This window comes from Hemibagrus wyckioides, linkage group LG09, assembly GCF_019097595.1.
Source record: "Hemibagrus wyckioides isolate EC202008001 linkage group LG09, SWU_Hwy_1.0, whole genome shotgun sequence".
In the NCBI taxonomy this organism is placed as follows: Eukaryota; Metazoa; Chordata; class Actinopteri; order Siluriformes; family Bagridae; genus Hemibagrus; species Hemibagrus wyckioides.
This window is the reverse complement of record NC_080718.1, coordinates 2,729,110-2,747,985: the sequence shown is the minus strand read 5'-3', so window position 1 is coordinate 2,747,985 and position 18,876 is coordinate 2,729,110. Positions and strand designations below refer to the sequence as shown.

General features: G+C 37.9%; 1 protein-coding gene across 5 annotated transcripts in view; it reads right to left on the bottom strand.

Annotated features, from left to right (window-relative positions):
* The window catches only part of qkia (QKI, KH domain containing, RNA binding a), a 116,106-nt gene that overhangs the window by 34,969 nt on the left and 62,261 nt on the right, over positions 1-18,876 (bottom strand). Inside the window, exons 5-8 of one of the 5 annotated variants that reach the window (XM_058398838.1) lie at positions 16,502-16,589; positions 13,839-14,264; positions 11,805-11,879; positions 6,039-10,048 (exon numbers count right to left, since the gene is read on the bottom strand). In XM_058398838.1, coding sequence (XP_058254821.1) covers positions 10,032-10,048; positions 11,805-11,879; positions 13,839-14,264; positions 16,502-16,589 — 606 coding nt within the window. In that variant the 3' untranslated portion in view covers positions 6,039-10,031. Of the gene's footprint in view, positions 1-6,038; positions 10,049-11,804; positions 11,880-13,838; positions 14,265-16,501; positions 16,590-18,876 lie in introns of those variants that run through there. The other 4 variants (XM_058398840.1, XM_058398839.1, XM_058398841.1 and 1 more) reach the window with 4 other exon arrangements.

The following is an 18,876-nucleotide window of genomic DNA, read 5'->3' as shown; positions in this document are numbered from 1 at the left end:
ATAATGTTATGCATGATTAGAGTATATATACATATATGGAGAGGTAAACTAGGGTCATCTATGAATTGACAATTATGTACATTTATAATTATATTCTACGGAGCAGAATGTAGAAAGTGGAGCAGAACTGCAAGGTGGTGAAGTGTTCGTGAGAGGTGTAGTACAGAGTTCAGTAGATTTCTGGTTGTGGGGAACAAGGTGGCCCTGAACCTGCTGGTTGTGATGTGGATGGACCTGTATCTCAACCTGGAGGTTGAATGTGATTTTTTTTTTTACCTTGGATGCTAAATGCGACAATGACAGAAAGTAACAGGGATTGGGGAATAATGTGCTCATAATAATTGATCAGCTCATATCAAAGAAGACCTTTTAAATGTTATAACATTCATAAATACATACTTTTTTAGTTAATTAATGTAGGCGGGGTAATACTCACTCCCCCCGTCAATCAGAGGTTCTCATGATGACATGTATGCAGAAGAATGATCTGATATCTTTTAAGCAATTAAAACAAATAATTGTATAACACTATGTTGCCAAAAGTATTGGGACACCCCTCCAAATCATTGAATTCAGGTGTTGTTTTTCAGGGGTTGGGCTCGGCCCCTTAGTTCCAGTGAAAGGAACTCTTAATGCTTCAGTATACCAAGACATTTTGAACAATCTCATGCTCCCAACTTTTTGGGGATGACCCCTTCCTGTTCCAACATGACTGCAGACCAGTGCACAAAGCAAGGTCCATAAAGCCATGGATGAGTGAGTTTGGTGTGGAGGAGCTTGACTGAGTCCTGACCTCAACCAGATAGAACACCTTTGGGATGAATAAAGTGGAGACTGGAAGTGGAAATTCATCAGACACATTCGAGATGTAAAATGTTTTTTAATATTGACCTTAAATACACAGAATGACACACAGCTTGTTAGCTCATGTATATGGAAGATGGCGGCTAGCTGATGTAGGAAAAATTAGACATATTTGAAATAATTTCTTAACCAGTCCAAGGCAGAGATTTCTGATTGTTTTTTAGTGTTGAAAATCAAAAAGATTTGATTTATTTCTGAGTAACTATTCTAAAGTTTGAATTTTCCCCTGAATATCTAAAGTCTTCATAATGTCAGCTTGACCGAAATGTGCTCACATGCTGGACAGGTCAGGAAATAAATAAAGAATAAAGCTTTCCAATAAACAGAGTAATATTTCACACTAGGGATGGAACAAGAAGAGGGATATTTTTTTCTCGGTATCTGTGTGAGAGGTATTCATGTTGTAATGTCTCCAACTACAAAACGACGCCTGCTTTACGAAGCATATCCGAATAAATTTTCTTACCTTCCAGATTTATGAAAACAGGTCCTCACTCTGAGAACTCCACACACATCCACCACAGAATCCAGTTGTAAATATTTTATTGCACACATCACAGTTTTCTTTCTTTCTTTTTTCCGCCAACATGAGCAACATATCAACGTTTACATTTTTTATTTATTTTTTTTAATTTATTTTATTTTTCTTTTTTTTTAAAAAAAAAAAAGTCCTAACTTCATTTTTCTTACCTATTATATAAAACAAGGCAACAAAGATTTGAAACACAACTTTACATACTGTCTTAAAACACCCGAAAAAAATAAAAAATTAAAATAAAATAAAAATTCAGCGATTTATCGCTTTTCCACGCTTGGACTTCAAAACAACATACAAATGATGAGAAAGAAAAAATATATATATTTCTGCATTAAAAAAAATGTAAAAGCTCCAGTAGATTATTATGCCCAGATTTTTAAAATAAAAAAAAAATAAAATAAAATAAAAAAAATCGCCATAAGATTTGGTAGAAGTAGTAGTTTGTCTTTAACCCCCTGAGTGCCACGTTGGCAGAAGCACTACACTTTGCAGTCCACGGAGGAATGTTTATAAATGAAGTCATTATTAAAAATAAAAGCAGAGTAAAAGGCAGCACTTCCCTTTCAGAGAGTCTGGATAGCACACTACTGACTAAAGGCACTTTATGGTCCTATAGATATATATATATATATATATATATATATATATATATATATATATATATATATATATATATATCTATATATATATATATATATATATATATATATATATATCTATATCTATATATATATCTATCTATATATATATATTTTATTTAATCTTTTTGGAAACATCGACTCAAAGCAGAAGCTTGTACAATATCTTTTTTTATATAAAGAAATTAATTTTTTAATATATCTCCTGATAACTATATCTATGGTGGATAGATCAGTGGGCTTCATTTATCAGTGAAGATTTATCAATCTTCATGCTCACACTCATTAATATCCATATAAGGCAATGCTCCCTGTTAGCTACAGATGACGGCTAAACAGTGACTTCCAGTAACGCAGCTCATGGACACGCCCTAACTCCACGCCCTATTCGACTAAAAGAAGTGATTTAAACCTGTAGCGTAATCTGTATATTTAAATCTCGGCAACTATACGATCAGATAAGGGTCCCGTTAGTCCAGAAGCCCTGATCTACAGGGTGAGAACATTTTTATAAACCGCTAGTCATTACTTTGATTTATCAAGTCAATTTATTTGATTTTATAACAGAAGCTTTTTGGTTTAGGATCACTTTACTTTTGACTTATCTCGTTTTTGGCACTCACTATCTCGTCGTTTTGACCGAGCCCGAATAGTGACAGCAGGAAAAAATCAAACTAATGATACTGGGACTGCAGCAAACCGCGTCTCCTTATTTTGATTCTGTATCTTTATTCCGACTTACTATCTCATTATTGTACCTCATTACCTACTGACTTTACAGATCTCTATCAATTGCTCTTTCGTAATTTTGATTTAGTATCTTGTAAATCCTGTTATTTTGACTTACGAAGTCATCACTTGAACGTAATAGCATTATTTTGACCTCTCATTTTCTCATAAATCATTAGGAAAGCCATCTACGTAAATACACTGACCAGCATTTCAACATAAATAATTGTTAATAAATGTAATTGCTAACTCAGGATTTTGTCTTAGTATCTCAAAGTCAGTACATAGTAATTTTGACTTAGTGTCTCTTCACTTACTTAAAAAAAAAAAAAAAAAAAAGTCAGTGTCTTGTTATTTTAATAGGTCACTATTCTGACCTAGTATCTCATTCTGGCCTAGTATCTCGTTAAATCAGTATCTAGCCATTTTGACTCATTTTTCACTACGCATATTTTAATTTAGTATCTCGTTATTTTGACTTAGCATCTAATTTTCTTTTCTAAGCATCTTATTTCGATTTGTTGTCTTGTTATTTTGACCTACTATCTCATTTTGACTTATCTCTAACTCTAGTGATTTTGACTGGGTAGCTTGTTTATTAAAAGTCATTGTCTTGTTATTTTGACTTACAGAGTCACTATTCTGACCTAGTATCTCATTTTCTTCACTAAGCATGAAATTTGAATTTAGTATATTGTTATTTTGACTTACCAGCTCATTTTGACTTAGTACCTCATTTTGTCCAATAAGCATCTCGTTATTTTGAGTTACTATCTCATTTTGACTTAGCATCTTATTTTCTTTTATCTTCTATTATGGCTTACTGAATCATCGTTTTGACTTAGTGTCTCATTATTTTCACTTAGCAGCTCATTTATTATTAATTATCGTCTTGTTATTTTGACTTACTCTCTCATCCTGACTTGGTATCTCATTTTCCTCATTAAGCATCTCAGTATTTTTGATTTAGTATCTTGTTATGCTGGCGTACTGTCTCATTCTGACTTACTACAATAAATCGGATTTCGAATCTCTTGCTATTTTTAAGATCTTGTTATTTTGGCTTACTAAATCATTATTTTGGTCTGGTATCTCATTATTTTCAACCAGTATCCTCGTAAGTCCAAATAATGAGATACTAAGTATTATTGGCATCACACCTCGAGGTTCCGGGCTTCCATATACTAGTCAGATCGCCTTGTATGGAAAACTCAGGAACACTGCGTTTCTTGTGTAAGTGTTCCTGCAAATAAATGATCTCATGAACAATCTGATAAACGAGGCCCAGTGTGTGAATATCTGTAAAGTCCAAGAGTAACATGGCAAATCATGTGCTTCTTTTTTATCTCCCTAATTCCAGCCAATAAAGAAATATATCTTTATACAGTGAATGAGAAGCTTATTTTAAAAGACATTATATTAAAAACAAAGAGGAATATTCTTTTGTATTCAGGTTCAGGATGTACAAAAAAAAAAAAAAACGACCAAAAATGTTGAATCAATAATAATAATAATAATAATAATGATAATAATAATAATAAATGATGTGTGTGTTGTACATTCAAAATATGATAAGGTCTCCCTTATACAAAAAAACCACAGAGGACATGAATCATGACACGAATGAGAAGCCAATAGGTTGAGTTTTGTTTGAAAGCATGGACTAAAAATAAATAAAATAAACCTTGAGCATCACTCAGTGGGTTAAAGTGGATCTAAGAACCAGATTAATGAAAAGTTAATGTTTGCATTGTGCGTCAGTCGCAACAGCTGGTGAATTAGTGAGAGAAGAGTTTAAAGGGGAAGAAAAGAGGAACTGATGTGAGGATTAGGAGAACCAAACCGAAACCATTAGTACGCATTGCGTTATTCGTTGTGCTCGAGGTTTCAAATGAATGGGGGGGGGGGGGGACCAACAAAAAACGATTTTGAACAAAGTACTCCATAAATATTTGTGTTGGATTTTGCTCGGTGTCCATGGTGATGAAAACAAGCGGCTGTTGCAAGTACAGACTTGTTTAGATCGAGTTATTTATTTATTCATCTATTGGCCGAAGACGTGAAGCTGAAATAAGACACAAGGCACTTCTATGGCTGCGAGTAAACGCAGCCGGGGATAATCGTGGGTGAAACAGCGTCCTGCCGAGGAAATCTGACGCAGATGTAAAAATCTGACACGCTGAAAATGTCCGTCGCAGTTCACCTCAAAGTTGCCTCAGGCTCGCTCATTAGGGAATAAATACAACTAAACTTTAAACACAAGTTGAATATTAATCCTAAATTTTCTGTCTAATATCAATCATGAAATTTTTTTGCCTAATATTAATCTTGAACTTTGTGTCTAATATTAATCCTAAATTTTATGAACTTTGTCTAATACTAATCTTGAAATTTTTGTCTAAAATTAATCTTGAACTTTTAAGTCTAATATTAAACTTCATTTTTTTGTTTGTCTAATATTCATCCTGAAATCTGTGTCTAAAATTAATCTTGCAATTTTTTCTCTAATATTAAGCTTGAGATTTTTTTGTCTAATATTAATCTTGGAATTGTTGTCTAATATTAATCTTGAACTTTTTGCACTATATTCCTTAAGTTCCGTAAAGCTGCTTCGAGACGATCTCAATTGTTTATACATTTTATTTATAATAAAATGGAACTGAAGAGCTTTAGCATAGATCTAAACATTTTGGATGATTGACAGGAAGGAGTCTCCAGTGTCAGGGCTTTGAGGGCGGGTTATAAGGGCTTTGAGATGCAAGGTTAATAAAATTAGGACATTATATTAGACTGGAAATCATACAAAATATTCTATTTTTGGACGGAGTCTTTTTTGTGGACATGTCATTAAAAAGTGAAAAATAACAAGCCATAATGTAAATGAAGTTTCGATGATTGCTGTGGTGTGAGGAATTTAATAAAACATTATTTTTCTAGAACAGGACGCCTGGGTGGTGTTTTATTCCCTGCGTAACAGATTACCCAAGAGCTCTAGGAGTGTGTGTGTGTTTTGTGTAAGACAGACAGGTCAGCAGAGCAGATTGAGGTGTGTGTGTGTGAGAGAGAGTGTATGAGCCCAAGTCAGTGTAATCCTAAGCATGTGATACACACTCGTGTGTGTGTGTGTGTGTGTGTGTGTGGTGTGTTAGTGCGATTCCTTCATTGTTTTAATCGTGTTAGTCCGTGAACCAGGTCAAAAAAAAAAAAAAAGGTAGTAGGTTCATTCAACAGGTTAAACACAAGACCAACAAAAATCTCAGCAAAGTTAGTAAAATTCTTACTAAGAATATTTTATTAAAATAAATGGCAAAGAGGGGTTAATAAGAAAATAACAGCATACACCATGAAAACTAAATGCAGGCATGTCAAAATCTCGACAAGGAAAACTAATATAGTTGGCTAATGAGTTAAACAAGCTAAAGATCAGCAAAGGAAATTAAATATCATTTGTCGGAAAGGTGACGCTCCCGACAAGAGAGACTTGGGTTTCTGAGTAAGACAGCAAAAAAGAGGTGAGTTTTAAAAAAATAAAATAAAATAATAAAAAAAATTTTTTGTAGTGGGCATCAAAAAAAAAATTAAAACAAAAAACAGGCAGAAGAGTGATTTTATAATATACATATAAAATGATAGTTAGAAAAATACATTAGAAACCTGTAACAATGATTGTAAATTACATTATTATACATGTATTAGGCAGGCAAGGAGAGAATACAAGAGATTTCTCTATATAAACCTGATGGACTTTAAATCGACCTTAAAAACAATGACCGACAGCATGTAGTAACATCGCGGAGGGCATTTCAACGTAATACTGCTTCTTAAATCAGGGCTGTCTTCTCAAACCTCCAGGCTGATATTGCATTTCATTACAGAAGAAGAAAAAAAAAAAAAAAAAGAGAGAGAGAGAGAGAGAGAAAGAATCTAACACTGAAGAGGGAAAAAAAAAATAAAAAATAAAAAATAAATTGACCTTTCTCTGTGTAACAGCTGGACAGTGAAGCAGGCTGCCATATACAGATCTCTTAATTTTTTATTATTATTATTATTTTTAAACAAATAATGGATCTTTTTTTAAAAAAAAAAAAAAATACTGCAATTAAACTTGGTTAAGTGTCTAAATGCTGATGTTCTGCTCCAAGTTCTGAACTGAGCTCGGTGCTCTTATCTTTTTTATTTAAATCTCATAGAAAAGGAGAAGATTTGGGGGGGGGGGGTTCAATGGCAGCTTGCTTCAAACAGTAACAATACAGACAGATTGGAATAAATGAAAGAAATCTGTTTGTTCAAATGGCAAAAAGGGAGGAGAGAGAGAGAGAGAGAGAGAGAGAGAGAGAGAGAGAGACGTTAACCTAATCTCGGGAAGACGAAATCATGGCACATAGTTAGCTGGTCGAATGACTGCTATTCTTTTTCACTTTTTTCTTTCTTTTCTTTTTGTCTTTTTGTTTTTTTTTGTTGTTGTTGTTGCATAGAGTAGATTTGAGTGGCACAAGCCGGGCGACGATCGAACTCTACACTTTATCACGCTTCCTTTATCGTTATTAGCTTTCGCACGATCTTACTCAACACAATGTAACTCGGAGAAAAGAAAGAAAAAACAACAAAACAAGCAAAAAAAAAAAACGAAACAAACCAAAACAAAAAAAAAAAACCCAAAAAACTATCAATAAGGCACTTTTTTCCCCCCTTTTACAAATGACTTCCCTCTTTAATGCTTAGAACTGGAAATATACTCCCAAAAGGTTCTTGGTTTTCATCGCCAATAAGCAAAATCTTTTTCCTTCCCTCATTCCTGGGTTATTTTTTTTTTCTTCATTTTTTGTACATTTTGTAACTGCAAGTTAAGTATAAAAAGCTAAAATTGCCAAAAATATATTTCTTCTCCAGCACCCTGTAAAAGTATCTAATTTTTGATCGTTTCAGCATTTTAATAATAATAATAATGCAATGACATTATCTACATTTGTATACACTTTTTTTTAATATATATATATATATTTATATATCGTCATGTATGTATAAAGCAATTTGAACAGGCAGACATGGCTTTCACATCCTATATATATATATATTTTTTTTTTTTTTTCTTGAGAGAAAGAGTTCAACTCTGGATGGGTTCTGTAGCTGAACTAATGGACTGGTGTCTTCTGGAAAAAATAAAATAAAAAGAAATAATAATAAAAAAAAAAATTAAAATAAAAAGTGCGGGACACATTGTGGATGAGCGTAGGTTTCTTTTTTTTTTGTTCTCCTTTTTTGTTTTTTAATCAACCGAAAGAAATTCAATCGAGATCCATCCCATTAAGTGAGAACTAAATGTTTAAAAAAATAAAATTCATGACGCCCTAATTTTAGTTTATTATTTAATTAGAAATAATAATAAAAAAATCATGACTCCCCAATTTTAGTTTCATATTTAATATTAAAAAAAAAAAAAAAAAAAAATTCTTGACTCCCCAATTTTAGTTCAATATTCAATAAAAAATTTAAAAAAAAAGAAATAAAAAATAAATCATGACTCCCCAATTTTAGTTTCATATTTAATTAGAAATGAAAGAAAAAAAAAATTCATGATGCCCTAATTTTAGTTTATTATTTAATTAGAAATTAAAAGAAACAAACAAAAAAAAATCATGATGCCCCAATTTTAGTTTATTGTTTAATTAAAAAGGAAAAAAATAAATAAAAATAAAATCATGACTCCCCAATTTTACTTTATTTAATTAAAATAAAAAATAAAAAAAATCATGATGCCCCAAATCTTAGTTTCATATTTAATCAGAAATGGGGAAAAGAAAAAAAAGAAGGAAAAATAAAGTAATTAATATGTATAATCTATAAAACGCAGGTATGTACAGAATCCTCTTTTCTCGTCTAATTCTTGGAGATGATTCGTAGTGTTTCTGGAGTTTGTTCGAGTTCGGCGAGACTAAAGCACAGTGGCTGAGGGATTTCTTGTCGTATTCATGCGTTTTGACCCGATGTCAAACGTACACAGGCACATCACACAACTTTCTGTAATCTAGACTAAAAAAAAATAAAATAAAATAAAAAAAAATTGAGATCTTACACACGTAATTTGATCATATTGTAACCCTTTGGCTAAACACACACACGTAATACTTGTTTTTATTAATCTTTTGTCTCACAGCTCATTCAAAAAAAATCTAGAAACTTCAGGCACTGTATTTTTCGAGGCTGGGGGGGTGGTCTGGGGTGGCGTAGGCGAGTGTAACCAAACTCTTCCTGCCCAAAATCACCGCAGCCACAGAAACATCCTAGATTTAAGAGTACTGAGAAAACTCTTGTAAAAACCCCCCCGAATCTGCCACGCGGCTGAGACGGCACCCGGTACTGCAGCTACGATTACCGCTTCTTACTGCTATTCACACACACACACACACACCAAAAAAAAATAAAATAAAAAAGGGCAGGTTTTTCCCCCCACAAGAAGCAGTCCATCATTTTAGCCATGCACTCAGTGTCAGCTAGAGAGGCGCACCCAGAATGTGTCAGCATTGTGAAACTAGTAACAGATGAAAGAGAAAGGAAATAAAATGAACAACAGAAAATAAAACACATTGCTACACACGACAATGACACAGAACACGTTTGTTTGTTTGTGTGAGTGGGTTTCTTTCCTTCTTCCTTTTTAACTAGCTATTTTATTTTTTGAAATTTTTTTTTACTTGACATGTGCAGCTTTTCCGGATCTGCGTCCCGGATCGTTCCAAATTAGTGAAATTATAGTAGGGGATGTAATATAAATCACAGGGAGAAAATAATAATAATAAAAAATAATAATAATAATAATAATAATGATGATTTTTTTTTTTTATTGCTTATTATTAACTCAGTGCAGATTTTTTTTTTTTTTTTTTTGGCTACCAAAAAATTGATCAAATAACCCAACTAAATGAAATTCAGGGACTGAATAGAAAGAAAAAAAGAAAGAAACAAGCAAGAGGGGAGGGGACACCCAAAAAAAAAAAAAAGTGTTGTTACAAGTCAATAAAGAAAATGCCTGACATTGGAGAAAAGGGAAAATAATATAAAAGAAAAAAAAGAAAAGTCATCACACAACTTTGTCGGTTTTGTAGGCATTTTGATTTCTTGTGTTGGTTTTGTGTGTTAGGGTCACAGGTGCCTCTCGTTTTCTCAGCGTCCAACAGGCTAGCAAAAGGCAATTACCAGTTAATCTGATCAGCAGGCAGGCTTGGGGCGGCTCATCATTGGGTGAAGAGTTCAGAGGTCATTTGTTAGTTGCCGGTGGCGGCTAGGTGGTTAGAAACAAAACAAAAACAAAATAAAAGGAAATAAAAACAGATAGAAAGGATATTAGTGTCAGCAAAGAAGAGACTTGAAAAGACATCATTTTTTTTTTTAAACACTACAAATGAATGCAACATCCTTCAAATCAAATCCACCATAAACCCCCAGAGGCGAGCGACGGACGCGAGCTAAATATGCTCCTAATCATGACGAGTGCATCATGATCGACGAGACTAGAGCCCCGCCCCCTCCAAACCCGAATCGCAAGGTTATAATCGCAGTGTTATTAACGTTAAAGCGCTATGGCCCCGCGTACCCACAAACAAAAGCCAAGGAATGTCAAACAAACACACACAAAAAAACAAAACAAAAAAAGCTAGTAACGTTTTAGTGTGTCTTCGGGTTGGAATGCATGTTACAGACAGCGATTAGTGGTCAGAGGGCTAAAGAGAGGGCACGCTACGTTGCACAGTAAAAATCAATCAATCCATCAATCAATAAATACGATTTTTAAGTTTCTTTAAAAAAAAATAATTCCCTCTTTATTTCTTTTTTTTTTCCTTAATTATATACAGGGTCATAAATACAATTCCTAGAAAAAAGGTCAAGTAGAAAATAACAGTACCACAAAATGCTTCACTGTAAGGGTTCTTTTGGGATTAAAATGAGGCATATCGTGAGCGAGAGTGTATAATAAACCAATAACTTATGTTTCATAAACATTTAGAGACGCAGACCTGCCAGCACCGGAGACCAGGAACACGGAATAATCAGCGCTTGGAGAAACCGGGAATTGTTTCCATATATATATATTATATATATATATATATATTTCTCCATGTGCTCTCTAACTCTGTTCCATCATATCATTGTTCCATTGCCAAGGAAATCATACTCTCCTCATACTCTCTCGGCATCGGGATTGGAACTCGTGATCTCCTGATGATGCTTTTTCCTGTGTTACACTTCTTAGCATCAACTCTATTTGCAGAGCATCGATTAAATTAATACGGTTAACCGATGTCACTTATATATACACTGAGGGCATGAAGCCTTTATTATCGCCACACATACATTACAGCACGGTGGAATTATTTTCTTCGCATAGCCTAGCTGAGGAAGCTGGGGTCAGATATGATACAGCGCCCCCAGAGCAGAGAGGGTTAAAAGGGCCTTGCTTAATTGTCCAACAGTGGAGCTTGGTGGTGCTGGGGCTTGAACCCCGATCCTCTGATCAACCCACAGCCTTAAGCACTTGATTTATGTGTTTAACATTTAAGATGAACTTAGATGAAGTGCTTCCATAATAGTATAGCAAGTGGGCAGGACTTCCTCATATAGCTATATAGCGGTCAGTGGTTCTGGACTCGTACGTCTAAATGGCCAAAAAAAAAAAAAAGCGACGAGACGTGTGCGCGTTTTTAACACCGTAATAACTCTGTAGCAGCGTAATCTGAGCGTAAAATCCTGAAACTCAACGCTAAAAGCATGTGACTGCTGGCAGGTCTGCTGTCGAGGTAAACAACAGGAGTATGAAATGCGTCTCCAGACATAAACAAACCCTACAGTAACGAAGCAAAAGTCAAGTATTCTAAATATTTTGGCGGAGTAAAGGAATGTGTGAGATGGCACTCTGGGTGCGAGCGCTGATATAAAATCTGTACATCAGGAACTGATGAATTAAAAACATTTGAAACACACAGTTTTAAAAAAATAATAATGATAATAAAAAGACATAAGAAGTGTCTTCTCTAACTAACCTCTGTCTGCGGTCACTATCCTTTGGTAAGGATGGACCCGTGAGTCATGTCTCCGCACTTTAGTAGCCATTGCACCTAGATCGTAACAGGTCCATAAGGTTAGACATATTCTGAAGCCCAACAGCCAGACCGAACAAATCGAGCTTCACCTCGGATTAGAGAAAAAAAGACGGAAGTCTTAGGAAGGGTTCGAGGTGGAGCTGGAGAGGCTCGGCCCGGCTTTACAGACTTTTTTTTTTTTTTTTTTTTTTACAGACACACACACACACAAATGCACATGATGTCTAGAAAATCAAGTCTAGGAACATAACTGTACATAAAACACACTTTTCCTTTCATTTAAGATTAATAAATGCATTATTTAGCACCCAGATTTTCACAGTAGTAGGTTTGATGCTTTTGAGACAGGTGGGCAAGGGAAAAAAAAATAAATCCCTGGCAGAAACACATCCGATAGAAATGGAGTTGTAAACATTACTAACGAGGTCGACTTCCTCAGAGGTCAGCACGAATTAGACGACTGTTTTCTAAGGGGGTGTTTTTTGGGCTAGAGAGAGAGAGAGAGAGAGAGAGAGAGAGAGAGAGAGAGATTAAAACAAAGGGGACTGACAGCGAGAAGGACAGACAGAGGCTGAGGACAGAGAGAAAGGGAGAATAAAGAGAGAGGGGGCCAAGAAAGAGAGAGAAGTGGAGAGATAGAATGAGAGAAAGGGAGGGAGGGAAGGAGACTGGGAGAGAGAGAGACAGAAACAGACAAGGGTGGGGGGGGGTTTGGGAGACAGTGAGAAAGATAGACAGAGGGACAGAATTGAGAGAAATACTAAAGAAAGGAAGGAGAGAGACAGAAGGAGGGAAAGAAAGACAAAGTGGGAGAGAAAGACAGAGGAAAGGAAGGAGAGAGAGAGGGACAGAGAGTGAAAGAAAAACAGGAAAGGAAGAAGAGACAGGAAGAGAGAGAGACAGTAAGAAAGAGAGAGAAAGACAAAGGAAAGGAGGGGGGGGCAGAGTGAGAAAGAGAGAGGGACAGAGTGGGAGAGAAAAAGATGAAAGGAAATGAAGGAGAGAACTAAAAGAGCAGGTAGAAAATCAAGAGAGAAATAAACGTGTGAAGTGTTCTGTCTGTCAGAGTTATCAGGGTTCTGTGTCCACTGAGAGAGACTCTGAGCAGCTAAAAGCAGCGAGTGTTTTCATCCTAAAAGCAGAGCGTCTAGACGTCTCCGAACAGCTCATCCGACACGACGTGTAGCCTGTAGTGTATGAATTCATCTCGATCTGAATCCCTCTCTGTCTACTGAAAGGAAGTGTGAGCGGTTGACTCTGGAACAAGGACTAATGCAGGGGCTCGAGAGAAAGACAACAAAGGAGGAGGGGAGGAGGAGAGGACAGGAGGGGGACGTGATGACCGCTCGCTGCAGGACTGCACACGCTCCGGTGTCACAGCCTGCAGCATGAGCAAACACACTGAGAGAAGAGCATTTCCAACAGCAGCAGGAATCCACCTGCAGACTGGCTGACATGCCTCAGAGGAGAGAGAGAGAGAGAGAGAGAGAGAGAGAGAGAGAGAGAGAAAGAGAAAGGGGGGGTGGAAGACAGAGATAGAGAGACTGTGAGAGAGAGAAAGAGAAAGGGGGGAAAAGAGAGAGAATGAGAGAGAGAGTGAGGGAGGAGAGAGAGAGAGATAGATAGATAGATAGAGAGAGAGGAGAGGGAGACAGAGGGAGAGATGTGTGCAAGCAAGCATGTCCCAATCACTCTGAATGTTGACAGTGTGTGTGTGTGTGTGTGTGTGTGTGTGTGTGTGTGTGTGTGTGTGTGTGTACACAAGGGAATCCTACCTTGCACAGACTTTGTTTTGCCCTACAGAACCCAGGACAGAAAAAAAAACCCCAAAAAAACAAAAGCCAAGCCCAGGAGATAAAGGGATGGAAAAACTGTCATCTTTAAATAAGGATGCGTCCTCGCCACCTGTCTCACACACACCCGTCCTTACATCCCTGTCCAACACCAGGCCTCAGCTGCTCAGCACGTATTTACCTTGGACTAAGTCCTGGGCAGGGCTTGGCATCGCCATGTCCAAGCTGCCCCCGTAAAACGTTGCGGCGGTGCCGTCCTGATGCCCGCCAAAGCCTGAAGCACCGAGCCCCCACGCCCGCTTACCTAGGACGCCTCCGTGCTCGATGGGGTACTCCAGGAGAGAGGTGGGCGCCGCCAGGGCGTACGGGTAGTCGTAGGGCGTGGCGTAGATGATGCCTGCGTCAGGTGCCGGGGGCACCAGCGTCGGGGTGGCGTTGGGCAGCATGGCGGGCATCTGTGCGGGACGGATGAGGTTCATGATGGGTGCGCCGGCCGGGGTCGGGGGGCGCAGAGCGGCAGGAGGGAGTACCTGACCGGCGGGGGCGGCGATCAGCCGAGGGCCCTGAGCCGCTGCGGCCGCCGCTGCAAGAGAGAATGCAAGGTTCGCTGGTGTAAGAGAGCGGACAGACAGAGAGAGAAGGAAAGAAGTAAAGAGATGATGAAGGGAAGGAGAGACGAGAGCGCAGGAGGGAAGCAGAGATGGACGGACAAGTGGAATTAAATATTAAGGATGAATGTGTAGAAGTGAAAAGGAGAGAAAGAAGGAAGGAAGTCAGAAAGAAGTGAAAGCACACATTTTGGAGTTCAGATTTTTAGTGGGTTTTAGTGAAGGAAGCGGTAACAAACATGCCGAAGCAGAAATATAGAGGAAAAACACAGGAAGGGGAGGGGCAAAAAAAGAAAAGAAAAATTAGTTCATGCAATGATCAACAGTGAACCGTAAAATAATTAAAAAACAACAACAACAACACCACACAAATCTAAAACAAGCCCCACAACCAACATAACACCAGGGCAAAAACAAAGAGCAGTGTCAATGCACAGAAACATCAGCACTTTAACCCCGCTACTCATCCACAGCACAGTCGCACCATCAGCAGCAAAACATAACAGCTCTCGTCACACGCGGGGGTCTGAACAAACCACGCGCCCATGCTAGTTTTTGCTTTTCCTGCCCTTTGCTAATCGAAGACCTTGGACGGTCAAAAATGAAATAAAAACCCTGCGCTTCAAAGACTCTACTGGACAGATAACTGACCTGCAGCTAAAGCTAGGATCAATGACCTGAGGTCTACGAGCGAAAGATACGGCGATCATTACGGAAACGTCATCGGAATGAAATGATCAGACGGGGGGATTAGCCGGTTCATTCAACTTGAGAGTTGAATCCTGAGTTAGAAGGCTGCACTCGCGTCCAGATCACTGCAAGCGCTTATTTTAGAACTAACGATGGAACAAGTGAAAAGGAAGAACGGGAGTGATCGAGACACACGCCCGAAAAAACCCTGAACTAGAGTTTTATAGAAGCGCTGGATTATAGGCATTAGGTTCGGGATGATCGTCGGCGCCTTCGGGAATTGAGTCCAGTTGGAATGACGTCCGGAAAAAAAAATAAACAAATAAAATAAACTGCTGGATCATGGAAGGTGCGTTTACTTTGAGTCGGTTTTGCAAAACTTTAAAACCGAGCGTCCGATGGAAGAAAAAAACACTGCTAAACCGGACGTGACCTTCTGCGCACGAGTCCTCGCTACTAAAACTCGAGCAGGGTTTTAAATAAAGAAGACAAATCACAGCGTTACGTATCCGGCACGACTCGGTCCCGATGAGAATTCTTCCGAGTAAACATCCATTAAATTTTAATTTTAGCTGATTTAATCAGTCTTCTCTGTCTTTTTTTATACTGATGAGTGTCTTCACATCTAACACAAATAATATACAAGTGTTATTAACAAAAGCTCGGGGGGGATTGAAGAAAGTTCATTTCCCTCATAAAAAAAAAAAAAAAAAAAAAAAAAAAAATGAAGAAGAATAAAACAAAGAAGAATTGGCTTGAGAAATTCGAGTTTATTTAAAAAAATTTTTATTTTATTTTTGTTTATTTATTACTTGAAGAGAGTTCATGCTAGAATCAATATTCGTTTGCTAAAATATTTGACTGATTTGCACGTTGATTCTACTTTCTGCCTTTATTTTTATTTTATATTTTTTTATTTAATACTGCTTGATCTTGCAGGTCAGTCGGAAACACTGAAGGACACGATCTCATTACAGAGCTGAATACGGTGTCGATTAAACCTTCTGGTACCTCGGTGGGATTTTATTGCAAAGCTCATAACCTTTTTTTTCCCCTTTCCATCCGCCGCTTCAAAACATGACACATGGTTCAATCGGGGGGATCTTAATCATGGCGGCGCTCCACGTGGACGAGAGCTTTTATGTTAATAAAAAAAGAAGACCAAGCTTTGGTAAACATTCTGCAACGGGAAAAAAGCAGCTTACAGTCAGGGTCATGAATATTAATGATTTGTACAGATTCCATTTTCCCTTAAAAGGAGCGTGTGGCATTAATATGCATGAAGTGGGCGGAGCCACGTGTGCAAAATCTGCGCATATTTATGAGCACGGTGCGATTGCAAGGCGTCCAAGCTGCACAGGTATATGATTTAAAAATCCACACCGAATCATACAGCATGTGAGTGAACACTGATTATGTTTGGAACAGAGGAGAGGAAGAGCTAGAGAGATGGAGAGACAGTGACCATGAATGTGACCGAGAGACTTCTGAACGTTTTGTGTAGTAAAGTGTGTGTGTGTGTGTGTGTGTGTGTGTGTAGGCTTACGGGCTTTAATATTGGTGTCTCTGTAGGTTCCATTAAGGATGGCCAACTCCATCAGCTGCATCTTCTTCAGGTTGTCTTCTCCTTCCGCCTGTGAGAGAAGATTTAAAGAATTAAATAACGCTCCAAATTAGGGGGGGAAACGCGATATATACGCATACATGTATTGTATGATTCACTCTGTGTGTGCGCTGTTTAGGAATCAAACGTGGAATAACACCGCAGCGAACGTCGTCCCTGTCAATTTCGGCTCGTATAAATAAACACGCAGGCAGCGACCGTGCTCATTACCGCTAAATTAGAGCAGGGAAATTATTCACAAGGAAGCAATTAGACCTGCTATCCTCCCATCTCTAAAGTAACACACGACAAAGAGCTTCACGACTCACAAGCTAAGATACACACACACACACAGTCATGAAGTTTTTGGTAGGTAAACATAAAGGGACACTCTCCATGACGTTAATGTATAGTTAGAACTAATATCATCAGTACATTTACTGGTTCCTTGCCCTTTTTTTTCCCCACAGCTAGATTTCAGACTGCCTCGCTAACCTAAATACCCGGATGCTAAATTTGTTACCAGCAACTTAGCGACTTGACGCACATCCGTACGGTGGACAAACCACGGAAACAGGTCAGGAAATTAGGTTTTGTTTATGTGAACATTGGGTGGAATCGACTCTGAATCGACACCTGGAATCAAGGAATCGACTCTTTCTCAGAAGAATCAGAATAGGATTCTGCGCACCACATTATACACAAGATTAAGTAACCCATAATGATGTGGTGTTTATCTGTGCTACGTAATAAAGTAACTACTTCAAGCTGGAGATTTATCCAAATTGCAAGCAGACTGAATTGATCAATTCATTCGAAATGAATACAAATAACTGATTCTTTCGCAGAATAATCGTTCTGGACTGTTTATCGTCAGCTTTATCGCAGCGTCGGAAATATCCTCCTGTACCGAGGAACTTAAAAACTACTTCTTGAAGAAAGAAAAAAACGCTGAAGGTGTCTGGCAGGGCAGCGGGATCGCCTGAAGACGGGAGCGCAAAAAACAAACAGCATAGTTTATTAAGCCGGTGAACACCATTAGCAGGATTCACTGCAGGAAACTCCAGACAGTTGAGAGAGTTTAACAAGAAAGTCAGATTGATCCAAAGGTTTTCTTAAAACATATCCTGTTATCTCTATACATGAAAGAGTTTTCCTGTATAATTTAATGCGTTTTAAAGCCGCTATCTGTTTATCTATGGATAAAAGTGAAGGTGCTTTTAATTTGTAATAAAACTCCGATAACTGATCACCACAGCAGCTGTCGCAGGAGTTTTACCTTCGGGTCTCGAGACGGTAAGCCGTGCGTGAATTGAGACGGAGGAAAAGAAAGGAGGAAAGACGCAGACACTTATTACAGCATAATAAAACTAAATTCAGACGGGAGAAAATAAATCACGATTCTGAAGCCTGATCTTTCCCGAACAGCAGGTAGGCCACAGCTGGTGTGCAGGATGCTTGGAATAAGACGGTTTACTTTTTCAATTCGGCAAGTATTTACTTATAAACTCGCTGTGTGCTCGCTTTACATAAAAAAAAATAAAAATAAATAAAAAAATAAATCCTGGTGATTGTTTTCTCTTGATTTGGATTTATATTACTATAAATAAAAATCTAAGCATGAAAAATATAAATATAATTCCAATATTCCTTTCAGGGAGAGACGGCGTGTGCCGATTCGTGCCGTAATCTGAACCGAGTCTGAAGCGTCAGCGCTATCATGTGAAAAGTTAATCAGACACCCGAGTGGAACGGGTGTGGTAATAACAGACGTGTGGAATAAAAATAAAACGAGTAAGAGAGCTTCAGAGTGAATAAGAGTAAGAGATGGCAAATTTATTTATTTATTTATTTTTATTCACGGCCTGATGAGCATGTCAGCCTGAGATAATGCACACCAAGCAGCCAGACACGATGGGCTCCAAAGTTAGTTCCAGAAAGTCCCCATAAAGCCTTACAAAGTTAATATATTCAGGAATAGCGAATGACTGATGAAGAGTGAGTCAGGCATTCCAGAGGATCTGAGTAACTGTGTGTGTGTGTGTGTGTGAGAGAGAGAGAGAGATTGTGTGAGTAATGTGTAGTAGGAGTGTGTGTCTGTATTTCAGAGTTTCTGTGTGAGTTCATCTCGCAGTGTATGTGTTATACAGGTCTTTCTGTATCTGTCTGTACCTCAGGACGTGTGTGTGTGTGCACGCACACGTGTGTGTATCAGTGCTTGGGTGCATGCCTGTGTCCATGTGCATGCCTGTCTGTCCATCTGTCAGTGTGTGCAGGCTCTGGGTCAGTGTGTGCATGCCTGTCTGTCCATCTGTCAG